General features: G+C 58.2%; 2 protein-coding genes across 2 annotated transcripts; one reads left to right on the top strand and one right to left on the bottom strand.

The window, feature by feature from the left end:
• On the top strand, positions 1-5,051 carry LOC131091040 (immunoglobulin lambda-1 light chain-like). Its single transcript, XM_058036846.1, has 4 exons — positions 1-78; positions 213-504; positions 3,032-3,069; positions 4,584-5,051. The coding sequence occupies exons 1-4, from the start codon at positions 33-35 to the stop codon at positions 4,901-4,903; spliced, it is 696 nt and encodes a 231-aa protein (XP_057892829.1). The 5' UTR covers positions 1-32; the 3' UTR covers positions 4,904-5,051.
• A 9,493-nt stretch (positions 5,052-14,544) lies between these two features.
• On the bottom strand, positions 14,545-21,610 carry LOC131091100 (carbonic anhydrase 15-like). The gene is made up of 8 exons (XM_058036977.1): positions 21,315-21,610; positions 19,704-19,739; positions 17,652-17,822; positions 17,288-17,448; positions 16,543-16,635; positions 16,194-16,260; positions 15,817-15,983; positions 14,545-14,993 (listed from the first exon to the last, which is right to left on the bottom strand). The coding sequence occupies exons 1-8, from the start codon at positions 21,379-21,381 to the stop codon at positions 14,781-14,783; spliced, it is 975 nt and encodes a 324-aa protein (XP_057892960.1). The 5' UTR covers positions 21,382-21,610; the 3' UTR covers positions 14,545-14,780.
• Between the last annotated feature and the right edge of the window lie 2,819 nt (positions 21,611-24,429).

Genomic DNA, 24,429 nt, shown 5'->3' with positions numbered 1-24,429 from the left:
TTCTGGGGACGCTGAGCCGGTGGGACTGAACCATGGCCTGGGCCCCTCTTCTCTTCGTGGTGCTCGCCCACAGCACAGGTGCCATGGCCAGACTCGCTGTGCCAGCACTGGGCCCTTGGGCACAGGGACCCCACCCTGCTGCCCAGGCAGGCCTGTGCTCCTGGGACACTGACTGACCCCTGTCTTCTCCCCTCTCTTCTCTCCCTCTCCAGGTTCCCTGGTCCAGGCAGCGCTGACTCAGCCATCCGAGAAGACGGCCAAAGTGGGCGACACCGTCACGATCACCTGCTCTGGTAGCAGCTACAGCTATGGCTGGTACCAGCAGAAGGTCCCTGGCACTGCCCCTGTCACTGTGATCTACTACAATGACAAGAGACCCTCGGGCATCCCTTCGCGATTCTCCGGATCCAAGTCCGGCTCCACGGGCACGTTAACCATCACTGGGGTCCAAGCCGAGGACGAGGCTGTCTATTTCTGTGGTAGCTATGACAGCAGCAGTACTGCTGCACCGTGATACAGAGCAATGGGGAAGTGGTACAAAAACCTCCTGCCTCAGCTTACCCTTGGAGCCCCAAGACTGTGCCCATCCTCTGTCATTTGAGGAAGTTATGACCTCCCAGCAGTGCTGTCATGGCCCAGGGTGTCCCATGTATGTGACTGCAGGCAGATTTGTCCTGTCACTGTTCCCTTGATCAGAGAGGGCCATGCTCCAAGTCACTGGCTCACCCTCATCTTTTCTCTCTCCTCTCCCTCTCCATGTTCCCTGGTCCAGGCAGTGCTCTTTCACCTCTACTCGGTGTCAGCATTGTGGGACAAACCACCAAAGTCATCTGCTCCAGGGATGGCAGCAGCTGTGACTGGTTCCAGCCTAAGTTTCCTGGCTGTGCCCCTGTCATTGGGATCTGCTGCAATGACCTGGGACCACCAGACATCCCTCTGGGGATGCCAGCCTGGCGCCATGAGCACAGTAACCATCTCTGGGGTCCAAGCCCAGGACAAGGCTGTCTGTTAATGTGGTAGCTACCAAAATGGCAGTGATGATGTTACCATTGGATTTCACAATGGAGCAATGGGGATGGGATACAAAGTCTTCCTGCCATGGCAGGGGCCTGTTAGGAGCCTCTGCTGTCCCTGTTTGGTGGGGCAGGTCCCTGGAACAACCCTGTCTTTTTTCTGCCCTGCTCTGTTTCCAGTGACACAGCTCCATCCTCACAGCCCTTTCCTTGTCATTGGTGGATGAGAGCAGATAGGATAGAACTGAACAGACCATTTCAGATGGAAGAGGCCTTCAATGATCACATAGTCCAACTGCGTGGCAACTTCAGGCATGACAAAAATGTAGGGCATTGTCCAAGTGCCTGTATAAAACACTTGCAGGCCTGGGATATCATCCAGCTCTCTAGGAAACCTGTCCAATATTTGCCCACACTCTCAATAAAGAAATGCTGGGATAACCTCCTGTGCCTGCCTGTGCCCCAGAGCCAAGATTCTTCTGATCTCCCTAGCAAGCAGCCAGAGCCCTGCTGATGCCTCCCAGCCCTGCTGTGCCAGGACCCTCTGGACCATCACCACCTCTGGAAACAAAGGAGTTAAAAATGGAGTTTCTCTGCCCTCTCTCTCAGGGCTGAGTAGACCTGTGGGCTTGATGCAGCTTCAAGTCCCCCCTCCATCACCACTGGCTCTGAATGGCCTCCTCCTTGCCTCATGCTGGGCACGAGGAGACCCGGGGCTCTGCAGTGCATGGCATTGTCCTCAGCCCCACCACCTCATTCTGCTGCCAGCCACGTCCTCTAGCTCTGCCAGGGCTCTTCATGGGGCCCTGGCCTTGAGCTCAGGCCATGAGCTCTGTCTGAGGCAGTGACCCCTCTGTTCCATCAGGACTTTTCGGGACAGCAGCCCCGTCCAGCAGAGAGGGCTGTCCTGGGGCACTGACTGACACCTCTCTTCTCCCCTCTCCCTCTCTACATTCCCTGGTCCAGGCAGCATCTCTGAGTCAGCTCTCCAAGGTGTCAGCCAACAGAGGAGAGACTGCTGATCTCCTGCTCTGGTGGCAATGCCAAAAGGTACTTCAGCAACACCCTGCTGCATGCAGCACAGCCTCTGTCCTCCTCCATGCCTCCCTGCAAGGAGAGCAGAACTGAAGAGATGAACATTGTCCTCCTCTTGTCCTCCCACAAAATTAAACCAAAACCCCATTGAAGCCTGAGAAATGCTCAGAAAATGATCATCTACAATAGAGGGCAGTGGCTTCAGCTAAATGCTTTGCATATACAATTTCAGTGATGTTTTTTCTTTTTCGGATAGTTTCAGACTTTGCACAAAAGCATAAACCTTCCCAGAGGCAAAGCAAACCTCTGAAAGAGAAAGTGTCTCAAACCACAAAATCTTCAAAGTGTTACCTGTTCTACAGTGAACTATTTATAGAGTTCCTGTGACTCAGGAAGTTCACTGACTCTGCCTCTTTCTATAACTACTTGCACAAACCACATCATTTGAAAATCTATGGGTTCAATTTACATTGGTGCTGTTGGCATTCAGTGGTCCAAGATGAGCACTGAATGTGCCAATCTGTGGGATTGGCACCAAACTGGGAAAATATTTTTCAAAGAAGCAGCTGAGCCTTTTTACAGGGAAATTTGAAGTTAATTGGCTTTAGCTGAAACTCATTTTGTCTCACCCCTTCCTTGGCTATCTCAGCTTTATGAAGGCATCTCCACCTCTTGCCTTTTCATATTTTTAGGGTAAATATGAATAAAAATAAGTTGCCTGCAGAGACCTTCAGCTATTATCTCCATTGCTGGTGGTGGAAGCTGCACTGAAAGAGCCCAGCCAGGACCAAAACTCCACAGGTACAGCTGTGCCCACGCCTTCATCCTGCTGTGTCCATCGGGGCGTCCCCATCCCATCACCTTCATTCCACTGCACCCATTGGGATATTTCCAGACCATCCTCCCCACCCTCCCACATCCGTGGGCTCCAGGACAGCTCAGCCATGAGGCAGGAGGTTTTTGTGTGGCCCTGTGTCACTGTGTGGTGTATTCGGGGCCGGGACCATGTTGACCGTCGAAGGTGAGTCGCCGACTTCCCCTCGGTCTTTCCTCTCCCACCGCGGAATTTTGACATTTTGTCGATTTTGGGCGATTTGGGGAATTTTCTCGGACTTGGCGCCGGGCTGGGGTCTGCCACCCGTTTGGGGCCGGGCACTAAGCCCGGCCTTGGGGGCTCTGCCTCGTCCCTGCGGACTCTGACGACTCTGTGCGCGCCACGGAGATTCGGGGCGTATTTTCTTAGTCGAAAAGTCTTAAAATTCGTCCAGGAAATGTGTCTGAGGTCTGAGGGGGAAGGAAACTCAAATTTAGGTCCCTAAAAGATGTGATTTTTGTCTTTGTCAAAGAAATTTGTCAGTCTAAAGTCTATGTCTTCAATTCTTAGTCCTGAGGACTAAGTCTCTGTCACCCCTGGTGAGAGGCAGGGGCTCTTCTGCGGGGTCCAGGGGTGCAGGTGCTGTGAAAGGGCAGCCTGTCCTCAGCTACGAGCAGCCCACAGTCATCCTGACTTTGTGTTAAAATCTTAGACAAAAGATTCCAGGGTATCTTAGAGAGCGCGTTGTCCAGGTAAGACATGTCAAAAATGGAGATTATTGGGCTGAAAATGCTGCCGGAAATGTCGTTTGTCTGTCTTTGTCTGTAATTTTTAAAAGAATTTGTTGAAAAATCCCAATTTGAACCAAATTACGCAGGGCTAAGACCAAGAAAAATGTTATTTGGGCATTTTTTAATCAAAAAGTAATGGAGTCATCCTGGTTTTTAAATGGAGATAGAGGTGAAGATAGAAAAGGAAACATTGCACATTGGAGAAGGCAGCAGAACCATACCAGAAAGACCAGACATCTTTTTTCCATCTTCCTTTGTGTGATTTTTAGTGGTAGTTTCCAGAGACAAGAAAATGTCTGAAAGCAGAACTGGGCAGAAAACAGGATGGTTTGTCTGTGAAATTTTGGGGTTTAAAAAAAAAAAAGCCCTGTAAAAGGAAAGAAATGGCTTTATGGCAAAGAAATTAATATTTAATTTTATATATATATATATATATATATATATATATATATATATACATAAAATATACATAAAAATATATATATAAAATTAGTCTTTTATATATATGAGATACAGAAATGTATAAATATCCATGTTATATGCATTTTATAGAATTATACATCTATTCATATGATATGGACGACCTATGTATGTATATTGTACACTGTATATATCTTATGCATATTAACTGTATATATCTATCATATCTAATACATATATGCACATATATGTGCACATAGTGTATATAAAACATATATACAAGCATGTATGAGATGTATGTGTATTGCACACACACACATATATGCATATATTTTATATATATATTTATATATATATATATGTCCCAAATTTAAATACATTGCAGTTAGGAGTGATAAGCTCTGGCTGTGGGGAAAGTGGGGAGTTTCTGGGTTGTGTCAGCAGGGCAGGCAGGGGCTGTGGTGGGGGACAGGGCCATCTCTGACCCCATACCACTCTTGTCCCTCACAGGCCAGCCTAAGGTCGCTCCCACCGTGCACCTCTTCGCACCATCCACCGAGGAGATGGAGTCAGGCAAAGCCACCCTGGTGTGCCTGATGGAGAACTTCTACCCAGGCAAGGTGACAGTGGAATGGGTGGCTGACGGCAGTCCCATCACCACTGGCGTGGAGACCAGCCAGGCCCAGCGGCAGAGCAACAACCAGTACATGGCCAGCAGTTACCTGTCCCTGCAGGCCAGCACGTGGCAGAGTTACAATTCTGTCTCGTGCAAGGTCAGGCACGACGCTGGAAATGTGGAGAAGACCGTGAACAGATCCGAGTGCTACTAACCCACCCCGCTGGCTCCCTCCCTCCTCCCCACCTCTGGAACAGCGGCTCCCCCAGCCGCAGGTGTCTCTGCCCATGTCTGCCCGTCCCCTGCTCCTGTCCCCCCACTGTGAGTGTCACACAAATAAACACCGACACTGAACTACGCTGGCTCAGCATCCCTGGCTCTGTGTCCTTCCAACGCGCCCACTCCCCTCGCGGCCTGGCAGCAGCCCAGGGAGGGTGGGATGGGAACCCCTCCACCAGTAGGGAGGGTGGGATTGGAACACTTATGTGTGTGGAATTTGCAGGCAACTCCAACATGGGAAGAGATGAGAATCTTGACTCCATGTTTCAGAAGGCTGATTTATTATTTTATTATATATATATTATATTAAAAGAAAATTATATATTAAAACTACACGTAAAGAATAGAGAAAGGATTTCATCAGAAGTCTAGCAAGGAATAGAAAGGAGTGATAATAAAATCTTGTGACTGCTCACAGCCTCGACACAGGTGGCTGTCATTGGTCATCAAGTAAAAACAATTTCACATGCTGGGTAAACAATTCTCCAAATCACATCCCAAAGCAGCAAAACATGGAGAAGCTGAAGCTTCTCAGCTTCGTGACATATGTGTACACACACACTCCTATTGCAGGGCCTCTGCAAAGCTTTTGCTCAACCCTGGGGACCCCAATGAAATCCCCTGGCACTGCCAAGACAGGGAATGAGCAGCCTGGGGCACAGCCTGCAGTCAGCCCCCATGCACTCATTGCACACAGAGCCCTGGCTGTGCCATTCTCGACCCTTGCTCCTGTGCCTCTGGGTGCCAGCTGCCTTGCGGGCACATGTGGCCGGTGGTGGAGGCACTGCCAGCCATGTCCCTTTGCCACCAGGCTCTGTCCCCCTTTCATTGTCATCCCAGTGCTTCCCAGAATGTAGCTGCCAGTTAAGCACAAACATCAGCCTGTCCATCACACCCTGTGCCACCACGACTGGGACTCCTTTGTGCCACATGCCCTGTCCCCATCCCCAGCACAGCACTGGGGAGGTTTCCCTGCAGCCCTGCCCATGGAAGGGCTGACAGCCATTGCTGTGCTGAAAGCACCAGTGCTCTGCTGTTGTCACCCCATCAGGGCAGCCAGGAGCCACTCCAGGGACATGGGCTGGGAGAACCCAGCCATGCCATGTGCAGTTCTGGGGGAGGTGTCCCTCACCAGCTTCTTGGGAAAGGGGGAATGGCCCCAGCACATCCTCCTCCCCAGGCTCTGTTAATGGAAAGCCTTGCTCCAGGCTTTGGGCTGCCACATGTCCCTGCAAGTGTCTTCTAGGGACACAGAATCATGGAATCCTAGAATGGAGTTGGGTTGGAAGGAACCTTTAAAAATCATCCAGTCCAAGCTCTCTGGAATGAACAGGGACATTAACCAGATCAGGTTGCTCAGAGCCCCTTTCATTCTGATCTTGAATCTTTCCAGGGATGGGACATCCACAACTTCCCTCAGCTACCTGTTTCAGCACCTTACCACTCCCACAGTAAAAAATTTCTTAATTTTACCTAGCCTAAATTGACCTTTCTTTAGTTAAGAAACATCTCTTGTCCTATTGCATCAGGGCCTGCTAAAAGGCTGCTATAAGGTCTTGCCAGAGCCTTCCCCTCTCCAGGCTGAACAGCCACAACTCCCCTATCTTTTCATCATAGCAGAGGTGCTCCAGTGCTCTGAGATCTTTGTGGCCTCCTCTAGACTAACTCAAACAGGTCCATGTCCTTTTTATATTGTGGGATCCAGAGTTGGACACAGCACTGCAGGTGGGCCCCACCAGAGTGGGTTACAGGGGGAGAATCCCCTCCCTCAAACCACTGCCCTCACTGCTTTTGATGCAGCCCAGGATATGGCTGGCTTTTTTGGGCTGAAGGTGCACATTGCCAGGTCCATTATCCACTGATTGATTCAAATCCTTTGTGGCAGGACTGTTGTCAATTCCCTCGTGCCCCAGCCTGTATTGATATAGAGCACAGTGTCCCTTCCCTTCTGCTTTTTGTCAGAGAGCTGGCAGCAGGCCCTGACCCCACCTGAGCTGCCAAAGGGCACCTCATGCTCCAAAACTGCCTTTAACCCTGCTTTATCCTCTTTAGCTGGGCAGAGGAGGCCTTGCCATGGAGCAGCCCCATGCACAGGGCAAAGCCCCCTTCCCATCACCCTGCTCAGGGGGTCAGTCACAATGTCCCTTCCCATGTGTGGGGTCACAAGCTCATGGTTTTCACAGGAAATCCCAAATCCCATTGCCACAGAGCAAACCCATGTGCAGGCCAGACCCCTGGGCTGCTGCTGGCCTCAAGGAAGGAGCCAGCAGAACAATGCTCACCCTGCACTGGAGCCAGGCAAAGGAAGGAAGGGCAGATGATGGAGAGCTTTGTCCCACTGTGTTTCAAGATAAGCTTCTTTAACAGTTTCCTGAGCAGGGAGGACCCACCATGGCAGAGGTGCAGGGCTGGCTCCTGGAGGGCCACTGGGCTATGGCAGGTGGTGCTGAAGGTGAGGGTCCCTGCAGCAGGGCCACATCTGGGCATGCATCCATCCATTCCAGCTCACTGCTGGGGATGTGAGCCCAGAGATGGCAGCAGCTCCTCCACACTGCCACTGTACCCCTTCCTTGCTCAAGCAAGGTTATTCCCTGGCAAAGCCCTGCCTTTGGCATCTCATCCCCAGCCTTGTGGTGCTGCCAGGAGAGCTGAGACTCTGCCAGCCAGAAATGCCCCAATGACCCAGACCTGCTGCCAGGGAGGATGTTCAAAGATCAAGCCTCAGTAATTACCAATTCCAGCAGTTGCTGCATCACCTCAGTACTGGTTGAGGCTGCAGTGAATAAGAGGTAACACAGGGCCCCCATCCCAGCTGTGCTGCCAGGTTTTACCCTGAGAAATGCCACATTTCTGGGGAGGGGCACTGGTGGCAGGGCAACGCTTTCCCCAGGTCCTGAGATTCATCTTGGCATTTCCTGAGTAAAGCCCATTCCTTGGTCACAGGACATCACCCCAGCTCTTGTGGGCTCAATTTGGGGCATAAGCTGGGGTCTCGCTTCAGCTCAGGTCTGTGTGGGCAGGGCACAGCACATCTCTGGCTCAGGGGGAAGGAAATCTCACTAATTATTGATTAAAAGATTTTTCTAAATCTTTTCCATAAGCAACAACTGTCAAGAAAAAAGCCTGATTAATTATAGATCAGTGGCCCTGGCCGCTCCAGGGCTCCGTCCTCCCCCGCTGCCTGCAACTTGGCAAATTCCCAGCCAGAGCTTTACCCTTAACAAACCTTCAGCAGGGCCAGAGAGCCTCGGCTGGGAATCACAGAGGGATGCAGGGCCTGCTGCATCCCCTGGCAGGGAGGGAAGCAGTGCCTGGGAAGAGCAATCACCACCCTGGCTGGGGGTGTCTGGTGAGCAAATGTGCTGAGCAGAACCAAAACCTCCCTCCCCTCCCCAGCTGCAGCTCCTGCTCTCACTCTGCCTGCTCCTGCACTGCAATTTTAACAGTCATTTATTTGCTCATTTTCCCAGCTTGCCAGTAATTTTAAAATGAGGGGGATCTAATTTAGTAAATGAGATGCTTCGGGAAGGCTTTAATTAGCTGCAAAGAGAAGCAGTGGATCCCATGAAGGGTTTGGGCTTGTTGAGAACTGCTCTCTCAGGCTGAGGCTCCCAGGTGAGGGCTTAACAAACCTTTCAGGGGCCTTTTGATAAACCCTGGGGGTTTGGACATCAGGGGCTTGGAGGGGTCCCACAGCTGAGAACAGAGTGAAGGATGCAGGAATGTTGGCAAAGGAATGTGGGACCATGGGAGCTCTTGCAACCCTTGTCCCTAAACCACAGCCACAAACCTCGAGCACAAAGCTCTGCTCTGGTCCCCGAACCCTCCTTGGGTCCCCTCCATGATGACCAGCTCTGGCCACATTTGTGCCCCAAAAAGCAGCCCTGACCTGCTATTTTTTATTGTACATCACTGGGTGATTTCCCCAGGCCAGGCAAGCCCCAACGTCTTGTACCAGGAGGAGGTGGCGTCCTGTTATGGGGACGTGGCAGGAGCAGAGAGAGTGCACCTGGAGCTGATGAAACAGCTCGTCTGGAGAGGCACGGGCGGCGTGGCAGAGCCGGAGAGGAGGGGACGGGTCCCGCCTGCCCCCAGGCAGCTGCAGCCGCACAAAGCCGCGTTCCTGGAGGCAGCGGGGCTGAAACTCGAAAGCAAGAGCAGCGTCCCAGAATAGCCCCAGCCCGGGCTGGGGGGAGTGGGGCAGAGCCAGAGGCAGCGGGACAGCAGTGGGAGGATGGCACAAGTGCCCTCGCTTTGGTGCTACAGCTGTGCCAAGCCCGGGTGACACCCAGGGTCTCTGCCCTGCCTGAGCCGGGGGCTGCAGCGCCCGAGCACCAGGAGAGCGCTGCTGGTTCCTGCTCCCCATCCCGGCACTCCCTGCACTCACATCACCGTGTTCTCTGCAGGACTTGGGGAAAGGCTGAGCAGAGCCCACGTTGTGCCACGCCAGCATGGGCCCCTGTTTTCCCCAGCCAGCCCCACCGTGCAGCTGTGCAGCACTGGGGCATCCCCTGGCTAAATTTAACCCTCACCCGCTGCAGTCCCCAATCAGAAATTGAAAAGGGCGCCCCAAAAAAGGAACTGAAACTGTCTCCAGTGGGTGCTGACGTGTGAAGGCAAGTGAGCGCCACCCGGCCAAGCCAGCTCAGCCCTGAGATGGTGGCCATCATCACCTTGTGGGGGACATCAGCCCTGAGATGGTGGCCATCATCACCCTGTGGGGGACATCAGCCCTGAGATGGTGGCCAGCTCTGTGTCCCCAGGGCTCTCACCGTGGGGGATCATCACCTTGTGGGGTCATCAGCCCCTGAGATGGGGTGGCATGGCTGGGGTGGCATGGTGCTGCCCAAAATTGCTGCAGTGTGGGTGATGCTGAGCAGGGACCCACTGGGGCTGGTGCCAAGGCTGTGCAGACTCTGTGCCATAGCAGAGTACGTGTCCCCAGGCCAGGGTCACCCCTCCTGTCCCCTGAGTGTCCCTGACAAGGCACCCAGTGGGGTCTTGCCTGACAGGGTGGTCCCTGCCCTGGTGTGGGATGTCCCAGCTGCTGTACACACACACACACACACACACACACACACACACACACACACATACACACATGTGTGCACACACCTTGCACACGTATGTATACACACATCCCCCCTCCAGTGACCCCAGTGCTTCCAGCCTGGGCTGGGCACCACTGACCCCACACCTGTGGGCCTTGAGGCCAGGAGAGACCCTGCCACTGACATTGTGGCCTTGTCTCCCTGTGCCACCACCACAGGGGAACCAGCCTGGACAGCTTCCTGCTGCTACCCTGCTGTCAGGTCACCCTGAATTTATCCACTCATTTACTTAATTAAACTAATCAGTCCCTGCCTGCTGCCAAGGCAGCCCCTTCTCTGGGGTCATCCCTCAGTCTGACCTGTTGCTGGGTACAGGGGCAACCTCCAGGTTCGCAAAATATGGGGCAGGTTTCCCCAAGCCTGGGAAATAAATTTATAAATTAATAAGATACAAGATACAAATTATAAAGTACAAGTCATGAATGACAAAATACTATCAAACACCCCTGGGCAGCCCTAGGTCAAAGCCCCAGCTGGAGGTGGCAAGAGAGTGCAAAACCAGGGTTTATTGCCCTGCAATTGGAATAGAATTAAATGAAATAAATAAATGTTTCAGGCTGGTGTGGTCGAAAACACAACCTGAGCATTCAAGCCCATTTGTGAAGACAAGAGCAATCATTTGCATAACTGTGTCAAAACAGCAACTGCCAGGACATGCAGCTGGCAGGAAGGTAGCCCCTAGCTGGGGGTTATTTAGATGTGTATGAAACCACACCAGAGCCTGGGGGAGAGCCCAGTAAACAGCCCCAAAGATAAGTGCCCAGGCTTGTAAGCAGATTGTAAACAAGCTGAACCAACTAAAAAATAAACACCTTTCAGCTGCTTCAAAATATTTATTTTTTCAATTTTATTGTGGCAGTAAAACGTAATTCCCAGGAGAGCCTCAGCCTGGCCTGGGGACTCAGCAAAACTTTGTTTTCTCTCATATTCAAGATAAACAGGTGCTGATCCCCAGTCAGGTGTGCTGATAAAGATTTGATTGCAGGGCTGGTGCTCCCTCTCTGGAGAAACATGGTCATTGAATTGCAGACCTTGTTCTGACTCCCTGGGTGGGACTTTTTAATTTAATGTTAGTAAATTTCTAGGTAGGGAACGGTGACAACAAGGCGGTGGCAGTGGTGGCTGAGGGGTGGGATGGGGGTGGCTGTCAGGGTCCACACCAGGCCCTCGGGGTTAAGCTCACCCAGTTAGGGAGGACTTTTAGCCAGATCTGCCTTTTTCCCTCTCCACAGCCAGGGTGGGCAGAGCAGACGGTGTGATGGGGAGTGGAGAACATTGGGTGCACCCTGGGGCTGGACCATGCATCCTGCAGATGTGGTGCGCAGGGACATGGCTGGAGCTGGCAGTGTCAGTATGATCTTGGACAGCTTTTCCATCCCTAAGGGTTCTGGGTTCCTACCCCAGGCAGTGACACCGTCACCAACAACTCCCCACCCTGTGCACATGCTGCCAGCCCCACGCCAGAGCCACAGCCCTTTCCCCTTCCTCTGCAGCCACTGCAGGAAAAACCACCAGGATTAAACATTTCTGTCATGTTTTGGGCGCTTTTGGCCGGACCCCCCAGCTGGCTGTGGGCAGGGGTCTGATGCACATCACAGCCCCCCAGCTGAGCCAGGCACCCTCCCAGGCAGCTGTTTTGACCGCAGCCCCGCAGGCTGGAAACAGCCCTTGCTAAAATTACAGCCCGCCAAAAGCAGGAGCCCGCCAAAAGCAAGAGCCCGCTTGGGCAAACATCAGCTGGGAGCCAGGAATAGCCCCGGCCCCGCACGCTCCGCTGCCCTGGCGCAAACTGCCCTGCACGTGGCACCCGGGCACCGCCACCGGGCCGTGCCAGGGCAGGGCAAGGGCGGGAAAAGCTGGGGCTTGGCGCCAACTCAGCAATGCTCATGGAGGGGGCATTGCCTGTTCCTTCCCTGGCAGCCCGGCATTCCCAGCACAGGCACAGCACCCCCCAGATTTCAGGTCCCAGCAGAGCTGCCCAGGGTGTGCTGAGCCTTTGGGGTGGTTTTGGTGTCCAGCTGCACAGAGGATCTGTGCTGCCAGACCCTGCCTGGTGCCACTACTGTTCTCTGCTGGGGTCATCACAGCCAGCCAGGACAGGTCCCCAGGTGATGAGGACCCGGTGGAGTCCCTGCTCCCAGAGCCACTGCCCAACGTTTTGGCCACCCATGCCTTTGGGAGCCACAGCCTGTGCCCTCCATGGTCCCCCATGCCTGGGTGCCCCTCACACCCTGGCCTGGCACTGGCCTGGACTGGGGGGCTGCAGCCACTTGGGACTCACCACAGCTGACTGGGCCCCCCTTTCTCACCAGCTGGGGCTGGGCCCACCCTGGGCTGGACCTGGGCACATCCATGGGGCAGCTGCCCTGTGGCCTTTGGGCACAAGGGGCTGGAGCTGGACAGTGCAGCTGGGAATGGTGGGACATGGGTGGACATGAGGGAACAGGCAGAATAGAGGACGTGGGAACATGGAGGGGTAGGGAACACAGGGGGGCATGGTGGGACATGGGAGGAAGAGAGGGCACAGCAGAGAGGGTGGTAGGGCAGAGGGAGCAGTAGAACACTGAGGCCAGGGACATGATGACACAGGGCACAATGGTATCCAGATGTGGGGGACAGGGGGAAGAAGTCATGGATGCCAGTGGCACGGAGACACAGGGGCTGGGGCCATGGAGACACAAGGAACGGTTGTATGAAGACACAAGGGACAGCAGCAGGAGAACATGGGGTACAGGGACATGAGGACATGGGGGACAAGAACATATGGAACAGGGCAGAGGGGGAAAGTGAATGAGGACATGAAAGGATATGGGCCCAGGAGTCAGGGGACAGAGGCCAAAGGACACAAAGGAAAGGGCCCCAAGGACATGAGGAACAGGGACAGGACGACACAGGCGGCGATGGCATGGCGCAGGGACACAGGCACACGGACACTTGACGGAGGTGGCAGAGACTGGGACACAAGAACAAGGGACACAGGGACACGAGGCACAGGCACACGGGGCTCGGGTGGCAGTGTCAGGGAGGGGGACAGAAGCACACGGGGCTCGGGTGGCAGTGTCAGGGTCGGGGACAGAAGCACACGGGGCACGGGTGGCAGTGTCAGGGATAGGGACAGAAGCACACGGGGCACGGGTGGTGGTGTCAGGGATGGGGACAGAAGCACACGGGGCTCGGGTGGCAGTGTCGGGGTCGGGGACAGAAGCACACGGGGCACGCGTGGCAGTGTTGGGGTCGGGGACAGAAGCCCACCAGGCACGGCTGGCAGTGTCAGGGATAGGGACAGAAGCACACGGGGCTCGGGTGGCGGTGACAGGGATGGGGACAGAAGCACACGGGGTACGGGTGGCAGTGTCAGGGATGGGGACAGAAGCACACGGGGCACGGGTGGCGGTGACAGGGATGGGGACAGAAGCACACGGGGTACGGGTGGCGGTGTCGGGGTCGGGGACAGAAGCACACCGGGCACGGGTGGCGGTGACAGGGATGGGGACAGAAGCACACGGGGCACGGGTGGCAGTGTCAGGGATGGGGACAGAAGCACACGGGGCACGGGTGGCAGTGACAGGGATGGGGACAGAAGCACACCGGGCACGGGTGGCAGTGTCGGGGTCGGGGACAGAAGCACACGGGGCACAGGTGGCGGGGTCGGGGCCGTGCAGAGGGCGCCCCCTGGCGGCCGCCAAGCCGTGCGGGCCCCTCTCCGTGCGCGTGCCCGCGGCGCCCCCGCGTGTCCGGCGTGTCCCCGTGTCCCGCGGCTCCAGCCCTCAGCTCCGGGGGATCACAGAGCCGCATCCCCCGGCGTGGGCATCGGGGATCTGCGACGGGGCCCCTCCGCCCACGGAGAGGCTCTTGCAGGGAGGGCCTGCCCCAGGAGCCTGGCGCGGGGGATGCTCAGGGGGATGCTCGGGACCCACGGGTGGGGCGGCCACCGCTGGGGCTGGGGGCTGGAGCCCGGCACTGGCAGTGGTTCCATCCAGAAATGATGAAAAACCTCAGCCTGCCCCCTCTTCTCCCGGATAACGGCCTGTGCTCTTTGCCCATAATTCAGGGGAGAATGGGAACATGCCTGGAGCTCCAGCACATTAATTATGAACCACCCCGCTCATGCAGTTATTCCTGCCAGCACAAAATGAGCTCCGTGGAAAGATCCCTGTGTCCTGCACAAAGGCACTGCAGGTGCTGTGCTCCCGGTGACACCCCCACCCTTCCAACAGGCAGCCCCAGCCCTAGGGAGGGTGACAGGGCAGCGTCTGCAGCGCAGGGACTGCATGCAGGGCCTGCTTCCCAAGCCAGGGCCGGCATTTGGCTTTTCCTGCCTGCCTGCACCAGCACGCAGGGGATATCCCTGGATGCCACCCAGACAGCTCCCCCAGCTCCTCCCCCCTGACCCCACAGTGCCATGCCAAGCCCCTGCGCCAGCTGGTGAGGGGACAGAGCCAGCAAAAGAGAGGCAGCAATCCACTGACGGGACCTTGGCTTTATTCCAGTCAATACAACATCCCCCTCCCAGCAGCTCCCCCTGCCCATCTACAGGGGCAGCCCAGGGCAGCTCCAGGCTTGCAGAGATTCACCTCTGCAGAGATTCAGCTTCACAAAATCTTCACCCAGCCAAGGTTTCAAGGTGCTTTTTTTCCCTCGTTTCCCATTTTCCATGAACAAGATGCATCGCCTCCATCTCCACTGCAGCGGGGCCAGACCCTACGGGGCTGCTGAGAGGAGGCTGAGCAGGGCCAGGGGCAGCAGGGGTGACAGGAGCTGGTCCCCGTGCAGGGACACCCCGCTGGCTGTGGCCCCCCGGGAGGCAAAGATCCTGCGGCTGCGGAGCGGCTGCGGCGGGCGGAAGTTGTTGATCATTTTCAGGAGCGTGGATCCCTCGAGTGGGAAGTGCAGGGTGCTGACGAACGCCTTCAGCTGTGCAGGAGAGAGGGAGGGTGGGCAGCTGCATTGCCAGGCACCCCAGGCCCTGCCCACTGTCAGCCCACCTCTGACTGCCCCACTGCCAATGGCACAGGACCCAGGGCATGGCCCCACACCGGTGCATGTCCTCCCACCACCCCCAGTGCTCTGCTGCAGCCAGACCCATAGGTAAGCACAGAGGCAGGTCCTTACAAGGATCAGGTCTTGGGTTTTCAAGGAGCTAATTGTGTTTTGGTGCCGACAGTGGGCACTTAGAGAGTGGCTGGCCCATGACTCTCTCAAGAAAATACATCTACTAAAATGCTTGAGCAGCAGAAGAAAACTCCTTCCTTCCTTCCTTCCTTCCTTCCTTCCTTCCTTCCTTCCTTCCTTCCTTCCTTCCTTCCTTCCTTCCTTCCTTCCTTCCTTCCTTCCTTCCTTCCTTCCTTCCTTCCTTCCTTCCTTCCTTCCTTCCTTCCTTCCTTCCTTCCTTCCTTCCTTCCTTCCTTCCTTCCTTCCTTCCTTCCTTCCTTCCTTCCTTCCTTCCTTCCCTCCTTGGAGCCTGTACTGAGCTTCAATGGATTCACTCCCATTTCTCTTTCTGAATGCCAAGGCTGGGCAGGAGTGCAGTATGGATGGCATTTCTCCCCACTGGCAGGTGGCCACATCTCCATTACTTAACCTTCATAAAATTAATTAATTGCCAAGTTGCCAGGAGCATTATTATAGAGATGACTTTCCCCGTGCTCTTGCTCTAGGGTCAGGAAGGACAAGGAGAGAGGTCACCCTGGGCACCCAGCCTGTGGGTGCTGGCACGTGGGGCCGTGCTTGGCAGTACCTGCTCCCGGCCGATCTCCACCGGCTCCTCGAACACGGTCCAGAGCACGGCCTCGCTGCAGTCGGGGGTGGTCAGCGAGCCCTGGTAGCGGTAGTAGCCCGAGAGGCGGGCGGCAGGCGGCAGCAGCGTGCCCAGGCGGAACGTGGAGGCCAAATCCACAGAGTCCCCTGTGGGGCAACACAGGGACACTCAGCCTGTCCCTGCCGGGGATGTGGTGGGGACGGCAGGGCCGCCCCCATCAATTTCCCCTCAGCAGATGAACCCAGATGAGCTCAGAGAATGGCAGGGTCCCCCATCCAACCCACTGGGGTGCATCCCTGCCCTCCCATTGCAGGGTCTCCCCTTTGCTGCCCTGCCCTGATGAGGAGGTGACTCACCAGCGTGGGAGACATTCCTCAGCCCTGCCACGATGGTGTTGTAGTTGGTGTTAGTGGTTTCAGAGACCTGTGTCCGGGGAGAATAAGTGGTTGAAGTCAGGCAGAGCCCGAGCAGGGCAGAGCTGGGTCATCCTGTCCTGCCAAGCAACCACAGGCAGAGCCAGCCTCCCCTGCTGCAGGGCAGTGGGGAAGGTTCCCAGCCAGGTTCCCTTGCAGTCAGTGGGTTCCCCAGCCTCTCCTGGCCTTGACCCAGCCTTCCTGCCCCTTCCCACTCCTCCAGGACACCCATACAATGCTCACCCCGCTGCACCACCAGCACCCAGTTTCTAGGGGGCCCCTGCAGACCCACCTGGAAGAAGAAGCCGAGGACAGCCAGCCCATTGGGATGCCCCTTGGCCTCTGCCAGTGTCTGGTACTTGGCATTCATGTGGACAATGTGCATCTGAGGAGAGCACAGAGGAGTCAGGTGTGCACAGCTGCCCCCAGCCAACACCCTGGCAGCAGGACATTCTGCTACGGATCCTTCCAGCCAGCTTGGCCAGACTCTGAGCCAGCCTCTCCCGTCTGGTCCTATTGGCACTTCTGTGGGGTGGGTGTTTGGAGGATCAAAGCACCCCAGTGAAGCAAGAATCCTTTGAAGGGTGTGCAAAAGGGGGCCAGCAGTCCCGGGGTGCTCGCCAGACACAGAACATAAATTCTGCTTTCCTCTGGCAGATAATGAATATTTTAGAGGCGCAGAGCCTCTTTCATCCAGAAGGATCCCAATGTGCTTAGCACAGCAGGCTCCTGCTTGCTCTCACTTGCATTCACTAACTCAGTGTGTGACCCCAGCAGGGCACAGAGCCCCCCAAACCCCACTGAGTGCCTTGGATGAAGCAGCTTGGCCCATGCATGGTAAAGAAACACCTCGAGTCTCACTTCAGCTGCTTTCACCAGCCAGGTGCCTGTGCAGAAGCACTGTTGATGCCACCAGTGCAGAGTCACAGAGCCCCTTCACCTGCTGCACAACAGCCTTGGGGTGCCCCAGCATCTCCCCTTCCCACCCCACCAAGGGCTTGGGCAGCCCAGAACGTGCTGGGGTTTTTCTCACGTACCTCCATGGGGAGCTGGCGCCCATCGAGGGTGTGCTCGGAGCCGTTCCCAGCAGGGCTGCCCCAGTGGAAGTGGAGCTGGAGCGCGCGGAACCGCCCGGGGAGGCCGCCCCCGCTGACGGCGATGTGCTCCGAGGCCGACTCGCCCGCCAGGCTCAGCATCACTGCAAGGGCAGCAGGACGGGCTCAGGGAGGCTCGGGGTGGGGAACAGCCCTGGCACAGCTCCTTCCCTCCAGCTTTGTCCCAGCACTAACATTCACCTGCATGGGATCCTGCAGCACCCCGGAGTGGTGGCAGAGCCAGGGCCCCGTCAGGATGGTGCCTGGGCAACTGGGAAAGGGGAAGGTGCCCGGCTTCAGCACGCACCTGTGTGCCCGTTGTTGGTCAGCCTCCACTTGCCAGGGGGAGCCTGGTCGTAGCCCTCGAAGAGGATGTCCCCGAGGCCGCCATCCCGCTGCAGTCGGCGCCTGTCGATGTTCACAGGGGACTGCCTGTCCCCACCACATGTGGCTTTCAGCTCCTTCCAGTGGCTGGGCCCTGCAGAGGAGGAGCGGGGGCACCATGGGCAGCCACCAAACCACCACTGCCCCAGAAGGGGACACAGGCCCACGGGTGGCTCTGTCCCCAACCAGCCCTGCCATCCCTGCCAGCCTGGCCTTGCATCCCATGGGAACTGCTCTCCTGCCCGGCTAAGTTTCCTTCCTATTGATGAGCAGGGGCTTATTGCAGCCTCATCCATAATTCAGCAGGATTTCCTCGAGGGGCTGGGGGCTATATTTAGCCTGGCAGCAGCGTCCACATTGACGCTGGTGAAGGGCAGGCTTTTCTCGCTGCCCCGTCTGCCTGCTGTAACATGTTCAACCTACTCACACTGGTTCTGTCCAGCTGTGACAGGTGACAATGCAACCTGGCCACACAACTCGTCCTGGGGCAAATCCTACACATGTTCCAGAGTGACCTCACGATGCCCATCAGCAGCTCCTGGGGCGGGGGGGTCACCTTGGCAGGAGCTGGGTGAGGACACAGCAGTGCTGGCAGCTGACTGCACCCACTGCAAACCCACAGTGCTGCCTGGGGGCTGCGAGCAGGGTCCCCATGGCTGCCACCACGGCCACACCACACAACCAACCCATTGCCCCAGCATCACCTCTTCTTGTAACCCTTGTGGCAGCCCACAGCTGTAGAATGCAGCCAGCCAGCCACCCTGCTGTTCACTGCACCCGTGTGGCTGCCATGGCACCCACTCCTCCTCCTGGTGCAGCCCAGGATTGAGGTGTCAGCCCTGGGCACTGCCAGTGTCTGTGCTCAGTCCCAGCTGGGGAGCAGGAGCTCCCTCAGTGCCTCCAGCCCTGTCCTCCCAGGGCATCTCCATTCCCAGGGGAGCTCAGCACATCCCAGCAGGCACTGCTGGCTCTCCTCACACACATCATGGCTTTGCCTACAGCCAGGGTTTGGGGAACTGTTCCCCCAGCGGTGCCCCATAGCTCAGCTCTGACATTCACTTCCTCTTGGGCAGACAAAACCACAGACACTGGTGGGCTGTATCCCACCTCCTGCCCCCTGGGCTCAGCCCTTACCCTTTATGTTCTCCTCTCATTACTTGGAAGCCCTGGGAGCTGCAGCCTGGCCGTGCCACCATCCCAGCGGGTTCCTGGCATCAACTGGGCAGCCCCACAGGTTCCCAGGTGCCTTCAGGGAGGGGGGACATTCCCCATGGCTCTGCTGCAGGCACACAGCCGGCTCCACGTGGCTCCAGCCGCTTCCCACCGGCCCCTCTGCCCTGCCAAAACCTGCCCAGCAGCGCTGAACCGGGTGAGGCCGAGCCCAGCAATCCAGGCTCAGCAGCCACAGGGCATGGAAACCCAAGAGCTATAAAACAGCTGGGCCGTAACAGCTGATTAAATGCTTGATGATCTTTAATTAACCTTTTACAAGCTATTTGTAATTTGTATTTATGTGTTTTGAGACAAAGTGCCCCCAGCCATGCTTCCCTCCCCATCCAGGCAGGGCTGCTCAAAGGGAGCTGTCCCTTCTCAGTCGGGCCCCTGGACCCTCAGGCCCCAATGCTGCCTACACTGCATGGGGATTCTAATAGAGTCCTTTAAAGCCTGGACTTAATTTGTTTTAGGTGGAAGGGGGAAAGCTGGTGCTGTCCCAGGAGCACCTGGACCTGGCTGAGGTGAGGGCTGGGGCTGAGTTGTTCCAAGGGGCTCAGGTGTTTGTCAAGTCCCTACAGAAACATCCCCGAAAGTGAAGCTCCTCTAACCATTCCCATGGGGGAATTTACCCTTTTCCATGCCTCACTCCCCATTGGGCCTTGCTGATGCTGCCCAGGGCGCTCTCAGCTGGACACTGTGGGGGGACACAAGGGTCTGAGCCCTGCCCAGCCCCAACACAGCCACACTCGGCACCACTCACCACATCGGGGGTCCTGTGAGTCGTAACACCACTGCCCTGTGGGAGAAAGGAGAGCTCAGGGCAGGTGATGGAGACAGGCACCCTTTCCCAAACCCACCTATGGCCATGCCCAGCCCCCCGACAATGAGGACATCCCCCAGTGCAGCCCGGGGTCCCGCCAACACTTGTGTTCATCATGGTTATTTTTGGCGCTTGTGTTTTCACACCCTCCCTGCCTCCCCCACACGCTTCACAGGGAAACCTCCCTCAGTATCGCTGCTCCAAGGCAGCCAAACCTCCTGCTTACTGTGCTCCTTCCCCAGCTCTCGAGGAGCCATCCCCCCTTTTCCATCCTGGGCAGCCAAGGCTCACCCCACAGCAGGGGCGAGCGGGAGCCGAGGGGAGCAGACACAGCCGTGCCCGGTGTCCCTCTTGCCTTGCCCGGTGTCCCCTTCCCCTGTGCCCGGTGTCCCTTTCCCCTGTGCCCGGTGTCCCGCGGCTCCTGGGGGGCTGGCAGGGGGCCGTGGGCAGGCCCGAGCCCACGCTGTGGGGATGGTGGCCGGCCCCGTCACTCAGGGCCACCCCAGCCAGAGCTGCCGAGCTCCCACCAGCACTCGGGTGGCGCTGGGTACCGCGGGCTCCATGGCAAGGGCTGGCGCAGCAGGTGCGAGGACACCGAGGGGATGCCGAGCAAGCCCCGCTCCTGCTCTGCTGGCTGCACACCCGCCCAGGGCCATCAGCTCTGCAGAGGGGATGCAGGGCACCCCATCGGCTCCCCGCTCTGCGCCCGGCAGGAGGCACAGAGGAGCCGGTGCAGCCCGGGCCCAGCCCACGGGAAGGGTCCCCGCTGGTGGGGAGGGCGATGCCAGCGGGCCGGCTGCCGGCGAGCCGAGCCACGCTCTTGTGCCAGCCACAGCCGCTCGGAGCAGCAGGACAAAGGCAGCCCTGCCAGCCCTGCCGGCCTCCACCTGTGCTGCTCAAGGCCCCAGCCTGCGGCACTGCATCCACAGTCTCACTGGAGTGATACAGGAGACACCAGCCCCCGAGGAGAACTGCGAGTGGGACAGAGCAGGCAGGACTCTGACGGTTCCCAGAGCAGGGATCTTGGGGTCCAGGGGCAGAAAATCTCCTGGGAAATCCTCAGACCTGCACGCAGCAGCCCTCAAGCATCCTCCGGCATGAGCCAAGGTAGCGCTGGGCGCCCCAGCCTGGCCCGGATGCAGGTGAGCACCCAGCGGCCCGGGACGGCAGCGCCCGTTCGCTCCGAGCTTTCGTCCTCGTTGGTGCTTCCCGGCGGTGCAGGTCTGTGGGGCGGATGGGCTGAAGCCCAAGACCCCACTGTCCCAAGGGGGCCCTGGCCCCACCATCTCGAGCCCCCCCGAGCCGGCAGCACTCAGGGGCATCCAGCAGCGGGAGGGGCCGGTGGGAGAGCAGGAGAGGGTCCTGGGACAGACTGGGTCCCCAGCCCCTATTGCCGACCCCTCAGCCCGCATCACCCCTCGACACGTGGGAAGGGAATGGAAAAAGCGGCGCCCCCCAAGCCGCGCCCCCCAGCCCCGTGCCCCCCAAGCCCCCCAGCCCCGCGCCCCCGTCCTCTCCGCCCGCGGGACCCCCGCCCCGGGCGCAGCTCACCTCCCGCGGCCGCTCGCACGACGAGGGGCAGCGTCAGGAAAGTTATGCCGAGCCCGGTGGGGCCCATGGCGGCGCGGGGCAGCGGGGGGACCCCCGCACCTCCCCGTCCCGTCCCGTCCCTCCGCAGCGCGCCCGGTGCCGGGCTGGGGCGGGCGGCAGCGCTGGCAGCGCCCGCAGCCCGGGAGATGCTCGGCTCCAGCCTGGGCTCTGCTCTTACATATTCATCACCCGGGCTGAGTTTTTAACTCCTCGGCTGCTAGGAGGGAGCGGGGAGAGCCCGGCCCCCGGCCAGCCCCCCGCGCCCGCCGGGTCCCCGTGACAGGGACAGCGACAGGGACAGGGACAGGCGGGGAGCGGGGGCTGCCGGAGCCCACGGGTGCGGCGCTCCCCGCCCCGCTCCCCATCCCCAAAGCTGGAGGGCGGCAGCATCCCCGCCGTGCCCCAGCCCGCCCCCGCACAGTGTGGGGGACTGCAGATGGACTGCAGGGGCCTGCCAGGAGGCAGATCGGGCTGGGGACAGCAGCTTTGGCCCGTCCCCTCCCCATTCCTTGCACACACAGGCTGTGGGACACATCCTCCCCCCGGCTTTGGGAACTCCCCAGGCAGCAGCGGGTCCTGCATCTCCCATGTCTGAGCGTGGTGGTTCCCACCTGATGAGGGGCAGGCGGTGCCATGGGGACCCACAGACCAAACCCAACTCCTGCCTGCAAGCACAGGCCCCTCTCTGGACAAAGCCCAGCGAGCACCTCCTGGAAGCCCCATCCTCGGGGCCCAGGCAGCCGGGACAGCCACGCTATGGGGGACCCTCAGTCCCTGCAGTCACCAAGGAGCTGCACAGTGCTGGGGCAGGGTCAGCCCTTTCCTCTCCAGCAGGCCCAAGGCTGCAGTGCCTCACACTCCCACAGCCATGGGGCAGTGCTGTCGCACACGCCTTGCACACCCATCCGAGCAGCACCGCAGCACAGTGCAGGCATCCCGCGCTGGTGGAGGCAGCTGTTCAGCTCCTCAGCACAGAGTGAGCATATGCCATCCCATTGCACCTGTCCAGGCAGGTCCCACAGGAGCCAGGATCTCAGCAGGTAGGCAGGTAGGTAGGAAGGGGGTGAGAACACAGGAGCATGGTGCTATCACATTCTCCTTAAATATCCGTGCCACACTCACGCAGCAGAGGAAAGGAGGCCAAGGGGCCCAGCCCGCAGCTCCCCTCGCTGGCCCTGGCCGGGAGCACCGGCGAGTCCCTGCCAGGATGAACAAACCCGGCAGCAGCTCCTGGCCAGCGGGAAGCAGCCCCTGCTGCCGGCTTGGCCAGGGATGGGCTCTGGCTCAGCAGAGCTGCTCGGCTGCCAATGCTACAACGGGCTCATCCTCAGCAGGCATTCTTTGGGGCACCTTCTTTCCCCCCCAGGCAGCACCAGCCCGAGCCACGTTTGGGTCCCGGTGCAGGGCAGAGAGGAGGGTGGCAGCACAGGTGTCCCCTGGGCTGGGCTGGATCTGTGCCGTGGCTGACACTTGGCCCCTGCTCCAGGGATGAGGTAGTGTGCAGAGTGCTGCGGTCATCCTTCCGGAGAGCCGCAAGGGGCGGGCAGGTGCGGCAGAGGGTCGCACCAGCTCCCGGGCTGCTGCCGATTGTTGCCGGGAAAGCGAGGAGCTGCTCCGGCACTCATGGAATCAGCACCTCCCTTGGAAACGTGAGCCCACCAAGCGATCCCTCTTCCTACACGACCACAGCAGGACAGCGCATATTGCCAGGAGTGGGGGAGAACCCCGAGACTCCTGGGGTCCGAAGATGAGACTCATTGCCCCATGGACACTTTTTTAGGTTTTCAGGTTTCTCTAGTGGTGTTTTTTAGCAAGAGGAGCAAGAGCAGGGTGTGGAGCTCTGCATAGCCCCCCCAAGAAGCAGGAGCAGAGTGAGGAAGCAGTGGGATCTACAAGGCATGTGGAAAGGCAGTGGCAGCACCACCACCATACCCTGCTGCCACCCATCCCCACTGCACTGCTGCCTAGAGTGCATGGCTGGCTGCTGGCACTCGTGCCAGGCAGGAGCAACCTCCAGTTTCTACAGGAACCAGATCAAGCCTTGAAACTGACGGCCTTGCTGATGTGGCGGTGGTGAGCTCACAGCTGATCCTGCAGTTTTGTGCCATCCTCATAGGGCAACACCATGTCCATCAGCCTGCTGCACCGAGCCAGGAGGTGGCGAGGTCCCTGTAGACACACACAGCACCAAGGGCAAGAGCCATGATAAGGGGAAAAATACCACTGAAAGATAAAAATAGTTACTTAAGCTGCAACCATCGATTGATCATGGGCACGATGCCACCCTGGTGGGAACCCTCAACACGTGCACCATCTGCAAGCCCTGTGCCAGCACAAAGCAGAGGTGCCAGCAGCTCCTGGAGGTGAATCCTTCACTGCCACCCGGGAGCCTGGCCGGGGATCTGGGCAGAGAGAGACAGTGACAAGACCAAGACTTGAGCCTCCAGAGCGTGGTTAACATCACACAGGGAAGGGTGCACGAAGAGAGGCAAAGTTCACAGGCAGTAAATACTCTGATCTTTGATCCCCATAATAAGCTGGTGCTAGCCCAGGAAGAAGGCCGGGAGCGGGGCAGGGAGGGCAGCAGGGCCCGGCCCTCCGGGGCACACAAAGGAGGCACTGTGGCCGCAGATGCGCTCTGGCCACACGCCGCTGCACAGCCCCTTCATTCATGCCACGCTCCCGCCGCCGCCGGGGTCAGCGACACCTCCCCCCCGGGCCTGGCACGCCCGGGTCAGGGCCAGCACCAGCCCCGGCGGCTCTGACACGGCCCTGGCGCGCTCCCAGGGGCTGAGCGCCCCGGACACGCCGTGCCCAGCACAGCTGCTCTGCGCTCGCTCAGAAAAACGCATTTTAAGCTGCTAGGAGCTTACAGAACGAGGCTGCCCAGCAATGCCCTGCCACAGCAGCCAGGGTCAGCACACACAGCTGCCTCTGGACACGCGTGTCCCGGGTCAGGGCGGGAGCCCGAGAGCCCTGGCTGCGCTTCGGACAATCCCCACAGGAGCTGTCCTGTCCCCAGGCAAGGGGCGGGAGGCAAGGCCAGGTTGTATCTGCACGGGATCTCCCAGCAGCA

This window comes from Melospiza georgiana, chromosome 18 (assembly GCF_028018845.1).
Source record: "Melospiza georgiana isolate bMelGeo1 chromosome 18, bMelGeo1.pri, whole genome shotgun sequence".
Lineage (NCBI taxonomy): Eukaryota > Metazoa > Chordata > Aves > Passeriformes > Passerellidae > Melospiza > Melospiza georgiana.
Note: the sequence above shows the minus strand (reverse complement) of the source record. Positions and strands in the feature narration are given on the sequence as shown.